Source organism: Parus major, chromosome 5 (assembly GCF_001522545.3).
Source record: "Parus major isolate Abel chromosome 5, Parus_major1.1, whole genome shotgun sequence".
Taxonomy (NCBI): domain Eukaryota; kingdom Metazoa; phylum Chordata; class Aves; order Passeriformes; family Paridae; genus Parus; species Parus major.
The window spans coordinates 27,530,770-27,544,365 of record NC_031774.1 but is presented as its reverse complement, the minus strand read 5'-3'; the positions used below and the strand labels follow the sequence as shown (position 1 = coordinate 27,544,365).

The 13,596-nt window shown below is 38.0% G+C and overlaps 1 protein-coding gene across 7 annotated transcripts in view; it reads left to right on the top strand.

Moving 5' to 3' along the window:
- The window catches only part of PCNX1 (pecanex 1), an 89,400-nt gene that overhangs the window by 2,274 nt on the left and 73,530 nt on the right, over positions 1-13,596 (top strand). For 6 of the 7 annotated variants that reach the window (XM_015630477.3, XM_015630482.3, XM_015630480.3 and 3 more), the window contains exons 2-3: positions 5,662-5,870; positions 11,793-11,898. In XM_015630477.3, the coding sequence (XP_015485963.1) occupies positions 5,662-5,870; positions 11,793-11,898 (315 nt within the window). Of the gene's footprint in view, positions 1-5,661; positions 5,871-7,572; positions 7,630-11,792; positions 11,899-13,596 lie in introns of those variants that run through there. The other variant, XM_015630484.2, reaches the window with a different exon arrangement.

Below are 13,596 nucleotides of genomic sequence, written 5' to 3'. Positions count from 1 at the left end.
GGAGTTTCTAAGCTAGCTTCAAGTGACTTGTTGCTGGCAGACAACCCTGTGTGTTTAAAAAATCAAGGTATATAGAAAGACAGACTACTGACAGGTTTTATGTTACTTATAAAACTTTCCTATGTAAAGAATTGTAAGATCATAGCATTGCTTTTATGCATTGGATGCGCAATAACTATTTTTTTCTAAGTTGTTTTATGGCAACAAAGACATAAGTATCCCCTAAGAACTTTGCTTGCAGCTGACTCTCAAGGCTGAGTGCATTTAGCAGTAGGCTAATCACTTTTTTCCCCCAGATGTTATTTAACATCCAACAGGAATACAATATGGGAATTTAGGTGCACTTACTGCTTTAAGACTTGGTTTAGTGCACCCAACATTACTACTCTTTTTTTCTCTGCATTTGTTTTGTTAATCTGGTATTTTCAGAATGGAATCTGGTAATGGTCAGCAAGTGATGCCATAAATATGTGTGTTCCTTTGTGTGTGTATGCTCGTGCTGTTAGGGTTGATGGATTTAATGTGTGGTACAAACCTACTGAAAAAATAACCATTAGAATTCAATGACCAGCCTTTAGTCCTTGGTCCCTCATCTGCCTTCTTAAGCTTAAGCACATGCAAGTGAGTGTTTTACCTGTGTGAAGATGACAGATGTATACCTAAATGTACCTATTTTGCCAATCTGGATACTTCTTCTTGTATATTTATACACTTAAACTGCATTTGTTGAAAATGGGGCAAAAACAGATGTGTAGATAATGAAGGAACTGGGGTCTGGAGCAAGATATGCCTGCTTTAGGGAAGCTGCTTGAACCTCTGTTCTTGGATTTGTGGCTTGGCAGTACATGTACAAACATTCTACTTTCTAGACTAGTTAAATCTATCCTGTTTGCGTATTTGTATTCAGTAACAGACTCAACTGTGCTTGTTGATGTGCCTTTCTGTTGCATGAGCTGATCCCTGCTTTTACTCTAATGCGGAATTGAAATTGGGAGAAGAAAGTGTGCTTTCTCTATGGGGAAGCTGTCCAATCACTTTGTAAAATCCAGTGGTAAGAGTTGAAAAAAATACCCTGAATGCAGAGGCCAGTGTTATGCATCAGTGTTGCAGGGGGGAGGGGAAAGAGAGGAGGCTGCCAAAGTGCTTCCCCTAGTCGGAATGCTGTTTCAGCCCCACCACGTGCGCATGAGGGGGTGAAGTCTTGGCTCTGGCACTTGTGGAATTCTGCCAGCGACTGAAGAGGAGCCAGGACTGTACCTTGCTTGGGGTGATGGGCTCATATGTACCTACGGAACTTGTCTGTCAAAGTCGAGCTCGTTTAGACAACAGTTCATTTAATTTCTTGACTTGTATACATAGTTATAGAAGTAGGTCATATAAATGTAGCTTCACATGGAAGTTTTTGCCACTGAAGTTTCTGAAAGATGTCCTGTTTCTTAAATTAAGATTTTAAATAACTGAAATTCAATCTGTGATAGCAATCCCATGTATGCCATATTGTTCTAAGATGCTTCTAGTTTCTTGGCTACTCAAGTTTTGGTTGTAGGCTTTGAGATTTCAGTCAAAAGCTAGATAACTTGCAGCTGGACTTTCTTCCAGATGACGGAAGATTGTCACAAATGAGAGATGAAGATTGTCCACAAATGAGAGATGAGGACAAAACTATGTCTGTTGTTTCGTGGTCTATCCTTTTTCCAGTAAAATTGTTTCTATAAAATACTGGGTTGAAAACATATGTACTTCTAAGTCTTGTTACAAGATGACATCTTAATGTGTAGTTGGTAACACTTTCATGCAGGGATTTGCAGTCTGGTTTGATTTTTGAAAACCTAGCTGTTAGGTGTTGGAAATGCTCATAGCAATGCATTTCTTTTTTGAAAATAATCTGGAATTTCCGTTATATCTGTAGGGCCTAGCTAAAGCTAGGTGATTAGGTAATCAGATTAGGTAGGATCCATATAGTGTTAGTTTCCTCATAAGGATGTTGTATAGTCTGTGATCAATGAAGTTTCCTCTGGTTCCTGGCACATTCCAGTGTACTGGAAACATTCAAGATACAGTGACCTTCTGTAATTTGAATGGAAATATTTTAGTGCTGTAACTGCTGGTAAGAACTTTCTATTTTGACCATTGGAATCTAGGAGTGCTTAAACCTTGTTCTACCTTCTCCTTTAGAAAAGGTGTGTTGTGATGCAAGTGTGCTAATTAAACAGCCAAGGTATTTCAGAAGAGATAGTCCTCCTTAACTATGCATTCCTGTATCTTACCTTTGTCTGTATATAAATCTTGCATTTAATAAGTTGACTTGAAAGATTTAAATTTGGACAGTAACTTGTGGAAAAGGTGGTAGAAAATCAGTGTCCTTCCCTCTGCCCCCCATATTTGACAGGATTACTTAGCATCCCTTTAAGACTCAGGGAAATAATTTTGGGTAGGAGTTTATCATTGTTCAGTCATTAGATAACTGAAGTTTTCAACAGAACATAATTAAAAGTGCACAGGTTTTATACTGTTCTGTGTAGATTTTCAGTTGTGATGAGTGCTGTGGAGTATGTTTTCTTTAGGTGCTAATGCAAGCGAGTAGAAGTGTGCCAGTAAAAAGGCATGTTCTCTGAAATGCTGTTGAGGCTGTAGCCTTGTGACCAACTGGTGTCTACTAACAAGCTCTAGCCTGAGAGTTTGTGTGCTGGGCTCATTTTAAATGCTTTAGTATTTGAAATTATTTTGATATCGCTAAGATGTAATCTATTGGGAAATTGATATGACTTAGATTTGTGTTCCAGTCTTGAAGGTCTTAGGTCTTAGGAAGCTGGTGAAAAACACGTCTCTCCTCGAATGTGGTAAAATGCTGAGCACAGTTGGAAATGGTAATCTCACTTTAACTTTGTTTTGTGGGGAGAAGACCCCAAATTTATGTTGAGTACTTCTAAGTTTGGCTAAGTAAAACAAAAGTTGCAAATGGTTTATTTTAGGCTGCAGTAAGTTTCCTCTTGAGGCTGTGCTACAGACAAATTGCTGGTACCATGGGTAGCAGTACCGCACCACAGCATGATACTTGACATCAAGTGTGCTCATATGGCAGACTAAGCTAGCTAAAATGCCTTCTAGTTCCAGAATATATGCCCTATTCTGAGATGAGCAGCTACTACAAATATTAAGAAGGAAAGGTAGTCAGTTACCTTAGCTTTTTAAAAAAAATTCTGCAATCCTGTGAAAACAGGATGTGATGAAAAAGTTTGAATTCCTTGCTAGGTTTGCTGCAAGCTACACGAGGTGTTTTGCCTTTTTTCTCGTGTTTACTCTTAAAGCTTTCCTTTGAAAAACCGGATGTGTAGATTTTGAAAGATAAACTGGATATAATATGACCTCACTGCTGACAGAGTAGAGGGGAAAAATTGATGAGCTCTTTAGACAGAAAAGTTACAGGCATGTTTTTTAAATAGTAACTGTAGCTTTTGTTACCTGGCCTTAGTCTGACTCTTCTGGCAATGACTTCTGAACACTGGATATTGTAAAGGAGAGGAAGGTTCAAGCCATATGTGATTGGTGCAGACTAGCAGGTACGGGAAGCTCGTGAGTTTTTCCAAAGTTAACAGGCTGGCCCTTGCCTGCAGGGAACTGACTGTAAAGTTTTTGGAAGTAGAAGCACCTAATTTCTTGAGAAAGCTATTGTAGCATGGCTTCAGGGATTGTAGGGATGCCATATCACTGTGGATCCCTTGTTTGCTTATTGATGCTGGTTTTAAGTAGCTTGGTTTCTTCCTTAGTTGGTGCCTGGTGAGTGAATCTTTCTTTATCATGATGTTATGCAGATCAGCGTGCAAAATGAAACTTAGCAAACTTAAGCTTATTTTGCCTGGCCTACTTCAAATGTTTTAGTAAGTGTTGACTTAATTTGTTTTGGAGGAAAAGGTAGGTGTTGATGATGGTTGTCAGACTTGACTTGTTTTGGAGGAATACCTTGCTAGGTTATGAAGAGTCATCATGGTGATAAAGTTCCAGGGACATCCTGAAGAGTCAGAAGGGAAAAATGAGAAAAAGAAAAGGAGGCCTCTCTCTTCAGCACATATGACTAGGTTAAGTCCCTTAAAATTGTTTGGCTGACTACTGTGGTTAGGTTGTGCTACTTAAAATCCTTCTAAGATTCAGGAGAATAAATTTAAGTAGGAGATTGTTACATTGCATAATGTTACACTATGTTGTCAGCCAATCAATTTTAAATTACTCAAAATGTTTCTATGCACTGGTTAGAGAGGCATCACTGTCTTCTTCTCTGATTATTGTTTTGACTCTGCAAGGTATTCCTGGGACTTTTTTTATCAATGATGACTCTTTTCTTCCCATGGTCTCTCTAGGGAGGTATGAAAATGAGCTGGAATTGTCCTTCAGCCATGAGGTCTAAAAAAGACAGTTCAAGCTGGATATCAGATGTTTAATTCTGATTGTCATATGTTTGTATGTATTTTTGTATTTTGGAGGTATATCTCAAACTATATCATGAGCAGGGTAAAGGATAGTGGTGCAGTGAAATACTTCAGAACCTAAACTTTTGTTCTTTTCATAAAAGAAATTGCCTATTTTTGGATGAATACTGAGACTTAATACTCATTTTGTTTAGTCACTATCTAGGGTAATGGCAAAATTTAAAAACACAAAGTATGTTTTAGAGGGATGAAAGCATTGAAGTGAAATTTGAAGTTTAACCAGTACTTTGAACACTTCTAAGTAGCTGTCAGGCTGGACTTCATCAATACCTATTGCTGAAGTGATTGATCTCTAAAGGCCTTATTTACCTCTGCAGGAGTTGCATGGCAACTCTTAACTTAGACTGGAATTTCAAATGTTGAATTCAGGATTGAGGGTTTTTTTATTTTATGTGGCTTCTGGCTGCTTTTCATGCAGATGAAAAATTTTCTTCAGAACATGCATTGGCTACCTTTCCATGGGCATACAATGATCTAGCACAAATCTTTGCTGCCTGTGGTGTTGCAGGTTGTGTTCTACTGCGCAGTGTGTGAGTCACACATGTAAGCAGCCTCTTTATGTATGCAAGTAGGAAACAGTTTGGCTTGTGTGACTGATCAGTGTCTTTTCATGCAGCAGTAGCTGTTGGAAGCTGACAAGCGAAGTCAAAACACCAGTGTTTGGTATCTAAGGAGGTTTTCTCCCATCCAGCCATGCTGTCAAACTTGCATCAAGTTTTTCTGAAATGGACTTGGTGCTGTGTACTAGCCCTGAAATAAGATCTCACCCCATGCTTGGTTGATTTTTTTATGTGCTTAAAATCTTCCCATCTTTTTTTACTCATAACAGTTAATCAAAAATGTTGGGTGTCTAATATGCTAATTCTAAGTTTCCTAGTCTAGGTCTTGCATTTCAAATACATGGAAGAAGAGAATGAGAGTTGAACTTGGTTCTCAAGCTTCAGTCAAACAAGTTTATTTAGCACAATGATGTGGTGATTTAGTATCTTTGGTAGCCCAACTGTTTCTGTTTTGTGTTGCAAGACTTAACATTTTTCACACAAAGACTGGCTGTAGGTGGTGTAGCTTTCAGAATGATCATCTTTTCTTTATGAAACAAACTGTTAAAATCTAGATAGTGTTCTTATGGATATTGAACCTGGTGTTCATTAACTTTTTCTTACTCTTTTTTTGAAAGGCTCTTCCTTCTTCCATGATGATAGTAGCTGTCTACTGCCCAGTGATAGCAGCTCTCTTTATCGTTTTGAAGATGGTGAATTACCGTTTGCACAGGGCACTGGATGAGGGAGAAATTGTGGAGAGGAATGCCAGTGAGCATATGGACAGAGGTGCAAAAGCAGAACAAAGCAATGTTTCAGCCAAGAGGAAAGACAGCAATGGGCCCAGGTAAGTTGTCTGCTGATGTTTGCATCCTGCTTCAAATTACTAACAGTCCTGTTTTCATCAGCTGTGTAACTGGAATGGGGATTGAGATGAAACACTGAGGAATATAGATACAGATTTCTGTAGTTCTGAAAGACAATTTTGTCTGGCCTTGAAAAGCAGACTTATTTATATGTTAGGTTTGAAATGATGGATTCACAATAATTTCCTAGTTCCTCTCCCAAAGGAGTTCAAGAACAATATTGAATATGCTGGAAACAATATAATGGAAAATGTGAGCCTATTAGGTCACTGAATGCTTAATGAACATAATTAGTACAAGTAATCTTATTTCAGTAGTAGATGTAACATTAAAAGTCTAGCTGTCAGAGACCACATACTACATGCTAATTCTTTAATCACTGGGGGTGTGTCTCACTTGGTTTCAATTTCAGTGTTGCAAAAACAGGAGTCAGATACAATGTTTGACTCCAGTCATAGTCTTTTTAAGGAGAATGCTGACCTGTGAATTTGGAAATTCTGGAATTGCTCTGCTCAGTAATGAAGATAATGATTCTGAAGTACTGTCAATAGGAGGTAATTCCTTTCCAGAGATCTCCTTTGTAGCTGGTATATAAAAAACACCAGAGGTTTTCCTCCTCTGACAGACTGTTTGGAGAATGAAGAGCAAAAGATGACTCATCAGCAAGGCCAGCTTAACCAGTTTGATCAGACTGTGGTTGTGTTACGAGCTCTAGTATCAAAGCCTGTGCCTGCCTTAGATAATTGAGGCCATCTAAAAGTTAAACTGTATGAAATAAATCAGCCTTGAGTTGTTAGCTTTTAGAGGTGACCTATCTCTTGTCTCTGAGTTTCCGGTACTAGTGGCCATGAGTAGTTTTCAAAGTGAGGTGATTGGTATGCTGTCCTGACTCTTAAAAGGTTGTGTGTCTTACTGAGGAAATGTACTTGCAAGAAGCCTCTTGAGTCTGTTTATTGTGATGCTTTTAAAGGAAGGAAGTGTTAAACTGCTGGCCTTTAAAATGCTAAGCCTAGAAGTAAAAGGACTTTCCCATGTATCTGTGGGGTAGCTTCTCATGTCCTAGGTTCTTGTGTGTCTTCTCTCAGCTCAGGTATTGGCAAAAACAGTGTCTTGGATTCCTCTGAAGCTGATACACAGTAACTTCTATCAATCTTTTATAAACCTGACCCTTTTTCCATGATGTGTTTGGCAACTGAGGCTGCTGATTTTAATTGTGACTCTGTTTAGGTCACCCTATGCCTTACTAAAATGGTACTCTGAGATATTTTGGCAGATTGCTTCCCTAATTGTATCTTAATGCTTACTCTGATTAATAAAATTCATGGAAGTAAACTAGTGGTCTGTTCTTTCTCATGCAACCTTGGTAATGCATGTTTTAGGTGTAACCTTTAGGTGTTTAGTCTGAGTGGTTTTTGGTGGGGTTTTTCTTTTTGTAGGGTATTTTTGCCAGGTAGCTTTTGCTTCCAAAACAGGGGCCCAAAGTTGGTAAGGGAATTCCTACTAGTGTTGTGAATTATTTCTGGATGTTTCAGTTCTGTTTTGTCTAGGGAGCAGTTGACATGGGACGAGGTACTACATTATAAGTATTGTGAGCTCAGAAGTAGAGGTTAGTTTGATGCTGTGTGTCCTGCTTGCCAACTAAAGTTTCATTAACTTTTATATGATCCTTGTTCCCACTTTCAGGTCTCTTAACTAGAACTGGGAACAAGGTCAATGCAGAAATTACGGAGTTACTTTTTGGTAAGTGGGATGTACAGTATATACTAATCTTTGCCTGGAAGCTTACAAGAACTCTGGGGTAGCATTCAAAACAGTAGATGGGATGTAGAATGAGTGTTTAATATTGAGCTGTAACCCTCTTAGTAAGTTAAATTGGAACACTAATAAAAACCCAAACCTGTCTGGAAAGAGAACGTGTGTGTGTGTAGGGTTTTCTGATTTTTAAACTCTACTTCCCTAATACAAGGTGGATATAGGGGAGATCTGAGCAGAGATACTATCTTAAATATTTGCATAATCAGAATATTGGTTTTGATAGCTTAGCCTACAGCATGTGATACCAAATAAATACGCACATAGTATAGTTTACAAAGCCATCCTAGAGTTTTTACTCTGCCACATGTGCGCTCACAGAGACCACTTTAGATACAAATCTTAGTATATTTGCAAGATTAAATAGTGGTTGTGTTCAGGATTCTGTTTAACTTCTAAGAACTGCTGAGGTTTTTTTTTTCTGAAGATTTTTATCCTCAAAGTGATGCTTCCAGGTATCTAACAAATTATGTGCTATCATTTGTAAGCTTGCTTGAACTGCTTATTTATCTTCAGTTAACCTTTGTGGATGGGCGTTACTTTCCATGAAACTTTGGCATGTTTAAGCAAAGAACAATTTACCATTCCTTTAGAAGTGCCTTGGTTATTTTTTTTGCTGTCCTTTTTCTAAAGCTGAAATTCTCTAGTTAATGTTTTTGAAAGAAAGTCTTAATTTAGAGAAAGGGATGTGAGTTGCTGTTTTCATACTTCAGGTGTTAGTATAGTAATGTTTGTGTGAGGTTTCATGAAAGCAAGTAGAGGGAATATATGCTTCTGGTCTTGTAGAAATACAGAAGAAGCAGTACAAGCATGATCTTTGGGAATTAGTGGACCCGCATAAATAATTTAAAATGCTTAAGTCAGTCCTCATTTTGGATATATGAATATGGCTTCTTGTTAGTGGCTGTTATGATTCAAAGTATCATAGTGTTCACCTGGTGACACTGCTGTTCCTTATCCCCATCAGCATGGGAGACCTGTAATAATGATTCTTCATAAATTTCATGTTTACTTCTACCAAGTAAAGCTAGTAGCTGGAGAATGTTGCATCTTTGAAGTATTTACAGTCTACTTAAATATGAGCAAGAAAAATAAAATTTTAAAAAGGTGATGTCTAAAACTGTTGCCTTGCCTTTGCTATTTATTCTTGCAGTTTTCTGTGGCTGGCATACCTGTTCTTGAGTTTGGAGTTAGTTAGTTTTTATTTTTGGCTATCATTAGTGACTCCAGTTTGGAAGAAAATTTCCCTTAATTCTCGAATCTGCTCTGATAGCATTTGCAGTTCCTGCAGTGGTTCTTAGGTATTTTGAGAATAGCCTCCTGACTAGTTACCCTACTCTTTTATTGGACATTAAGGACAGATGATGATTTTCAAAGGAAAATAATAAATTCTTCCTCTGCTTTGTACAGAAATCAAAGTAACTTATTCCAGATTACCTCTTGAAGTTCTGGTCTGAATATCAGATTTCTATAGTTAATCAGCCTAAGTCAGATTTTCAACTTGAAATTGAAAATTAATTGAATTTGTGTAGACTTACGGCCTCTTCATACTTTTGGTTAGTCTTTGACATGCTGATGAGATATACCTGCAGATACTAACTTTAGTTCAGAGTTACTAATAATTAGAAATAATAGTTTTAATTTGCTTTGTGTCATCTTTGGGTGCCTCTTTCACAGCAATCTCCATTGCTGGGTGTAATTTTTTCAGTCTTCTTGATTAGTGTAGTAGCTTCAGTGCAGTTATTTTGTTTGCAAACTGAAGAGTGTAACACTTGCTTTAAGGAATGAAGACAGCAAACTGTAAGAAACAGATTTGTAGAATTTCATATCAGGAAGACATGGCCATGGCACTGGCATCAAGTAGGTCTCAATGTAAAGAATTCTGGATGTTGTTAAAGTCCAGGTACTTAGGCATAGAATGGTCAGTCCTAGAAATCTGTATTTCCTGCTTCTTCCTGCAGGCTTTATTTGCTGATGCTTGTTACTAACTTTTGTTCATCTATTGGTTTGTGTGTGCTATCAAAGAATATAGAAGCTGTAAGTAGAGTGGCAGTGATGGATTTTGCTGTTGCTTATGCTGATATCTGATGGTTCTGTTTTAGACAAAATTGCTGTCTTCTTTGGCTAACTATCTGGTTCTATGCATGAAAGCTTATTTGCAATGAGTTTTTTTCCTACTTCATAGCATGTACTTTAATCACGTGCAGTGGTTCTCAATGAATTATTCAAATAGGAAAGGAATTTCATCTTTTTGTGAAAGGCATTCTCTGTTAGATTTTCAGTTGTCATCATTAATGTATGCTGAACTTAAACATTGTGAGAATTCTTCAGTTTCATCTTTAAATTCATGTTATGTCCTTATATATTCTTAAAATGCTTACAGAAGGAATACTTTGGCTGAAGCTGGTGCTGTATATTTGAAAATTAATTTTCCTTACCTGCCTTAGTGTGATGGATAATACTAGACCAGAGAGGGCCCTGTAAACAGCTGTCTCCAAGGGTATGCCTGTTTCATTGCTGAGCTGCAACAAAATGGTGGCTTCTCACTTCTTTTTTTAATTTGCTGGAGTTGGACCATAGTTGTTCTGCTAACTAGCAGCTGTTCATATTTTAACATATTTTTGCTAAAAGAATGTATTCCTAACTTCAAACTGTCTGGTTTTTTTGGTCCACCTCCGATGTAAGAAAAATGATGTGCTTCTTTTCTAGAGTGATTCCTGAGGTTGTGCCTTTACACCTCTCCAAGATGACAACAACTTGATATGTCATGCTGCAGGATGAGTCATGTGTCAGGTCCTTTAGTTTACAGACAATTTGTTTACAATATCCTCAAGTGATGTCCATATATTTCAAAAATTATTGGAATTACAGAATATGCTGAGATGGAAGAGGCCTATAAGGTTCATTGATTCTAATTCCTGGCTCTGTGCAGGCCACCCTATTAGGTGTTGTTCTTACTGCGTAAGACTTTCCTGTAAGACAAATTATCTGTTAAGTAAGCCCAGCAGTGCTTTTGTCTATTTCTGTCCCCTTCAGAGGGCCTTTGTCTTTAGTGTATTTGGTCTGGCTGGAGGAGTGCTCAGCAAAATGCTGGAATTTGATTGTTGGGAAGCTGTTGTTTGTATTTGGGAAGAAGCAGAGAGGATCAGTGTCAAATTCCTCGGCACTTCTGTTCGAAGTCTCCTGGATCAAGGTCCTTGAAGAGAGCTATAATGGAATAGAAAAAGAGTGCCTCAGCTGCTTCCTCTTTGCAATTAACAATCAATGCTAGGTTGGACCCATGTGTTCTAGTCCTCAGCTTACTTCAGACCCCACTGTCCTAATGGATGAATCCAACTTGCTTTTGTTTCATATAATATCTGCCTTTGACAACCTGAATTCCGTTGAATTACGGTTTGATGATGTTGCTCTAGGAAATACTTTCAAGCCAATAGTTACTAATCCTGAAAGGGTGAAATCACTAGGATGCAATGATGCATATGTTGTACCTCAAAATATTTCTTGGTAGGGACTGTAAAATATCTGAAGGGAAGTTCTTTTTGAGTAGAAAGATGTGATTTGCATCCCTGGGAGAGACTCCATGGCCCTGTATGTCTCTGCCTGTTCAGATTTTTTTACACATGGCTTTCTTCATTTGTCATCCTAGCTTTTGCTCCCAGATTCAGTCTAAGGAAAAGACCAGGAGACCTTTCCATGCTCTGAGTTCTATGTAGTATGTTTTTCTATTGGTGAATTTCTGGGTGTTATAGTTGAACAGATGATCCAAAAGTTACATGTCTGCACATATACACAGGGGTAATTTAATATGTCAGCATTTTGGAATGCCTTTCAAGCACCTAAGTTGTCACAGTTTGTGTTGGCTGGTGGCAGCAGACTTGTGGCAGCAGTTTCTATGACCGTGTATAGAGCGCTCCGGGTCAGACTGAGCTTCCTGAGTCAAACAGCCAGTGTTCATCCAATATACTGGGATATATGTGAGCCCTTGATTTTTGAGAAGGGAGAACTTGTTTGGAATATGCACTCAACATAGACAAACTTTTGTTTAACTTGTGGGATAATGTGTGTTGGGTTTTTTTTAATGTTTCTCTCAGTGACCCTGGTGGAGGGATTGAGATGTCAGAGTTCATACGAGAAGCAACTCCCCCTGTTGGCTGTAGTTCACGCAATTCTTATGCTGGGATAGATCCAAACAACCAGGTAAGAATTAAAGCTACTGCAGTTGCTGCTTTAGTATTGCTAGCTTTGCAGTCTGTAGAAAACGTCTTCCTGTTCTTTTCCAGGGTGTTTTGGTATTTGTATTTGGTTAAACAATTTTCCTTTCTGTGTGTAACTGCTTTATTAGGAAGGCATTGCATCCTCGCAGCAGCATAGCTCTTATCCCATCTTGTACGTAAATTAGAAATGGCTGGATTTTGAAAAGGAACCTACTGTCCCATCAGAAAGTATTACTGTTTGCTCAGCTAGCTTTCTTCTGATTTAAAAAAAACAAAATGACTCAGAGTATGGTGAGCTAAGTCCTAAGAACCCACTGTGGTGGGATTCCCTTGTTCCTTTGGGTATCTGTGAGCCATTAGATAGCTCAAATTGTATCTTTATCCTTATGTTCTAGCTTTGTCTTCCCCACTTACTTCTGTTTGTTCTGCCATTTAAAGCTTAATTGGTAAATTTCAATGCTGTGTTGGAGGAGGCTTCTGTTAACTTGCCTTAGAATGTACTCACTGCTGATTATCTCTTGTAATTTGCTTTCTGCAGGTTACTATTCCTGATAGTTCAGATTTTGTGGTCAAAAAAGTTAATTTGCTAAAATAAAAAGATAAACTTCTAGCAATGGGAAAAGTAGAACTGTTTATTTTTTGGATGTCCTCTGCAAAATCTTCACTTTCTTGATTGTTCAGCAGGGTTGGGAAGAAAGCAATAAACAGGGACTCCTGCCAGATGGAAGTGAAGAACATGACTTTATTACATTTTAATGTAACTTCATTATGCTCTAGTTGCCTTGAATTTCACTGGCGAAGTTGCTCTGTTTCCGTATTATGTCTACTAGGTTTGTGTTCAAATTCCATAGCATTGGATGTGCTGTTCCTTTTGTTTGGCTTGTGGCATTTAGCTAGTTGTGGCTAGTTTTTATCAATCTTTCATGAGGAAAAGTAGATTAACTGCCCAGGCTATACAGTTAGGTTGATAATGAGCAATGCAGCATCATGGTAAAGACACAGGACTTGTCTTCAAATGCCGTGAAAGTCCTTGGCATGGTATTACAATATCAGGTTCTTCTAATTAGCTCTGAGCAAGCAGTAGATGAGGAAGTGCAGTGGTATACTAATGTTGATGTTTTATCTGAATCATGCTCATTTATGCAGTATAGATACTCTTAAGAGATTTTTCTTCATTTAAGAAAGAAGGCATTTGCTGATGTTCAAAGGAATAGGAAGCGATGGTCCGTGTAGGAAGATAGAAACATGATGCCCAGACTAGTTCTTTGACTGGTCTTTGGAAAAAATACGTTCCAGACATAAGAGTTATAATATTAAATCATGTGAAGAAGTTCAAGCTACTGTGAAAGATAGTATAGTGTTTAGAATGTATTTATCCTAATAAAATTAGTATTCACTGGTCCCCTGTGGTTGAATGTGCAGTGTCAAAAGGGAACATGAACAGTAAGCATCTGAGTTCTGTTCAGTTTTTCTCTGTGAAGTAGCTTTACTGTGATGATGCATTTGTGTTCAGTGACAGCATTCAGGAAAACATATTATTGAATGGAAAAATGTTGAAGCATGACAAAATGAGTAACTAAAAGTGTGTGTGACAATTGTGAAGAAAATGTTTTAAACAAACTCCTAGCTGCTTTTTCACATTACACGTAAAGCCATTGTTCCTCTGTGCTGTGGCTCAATA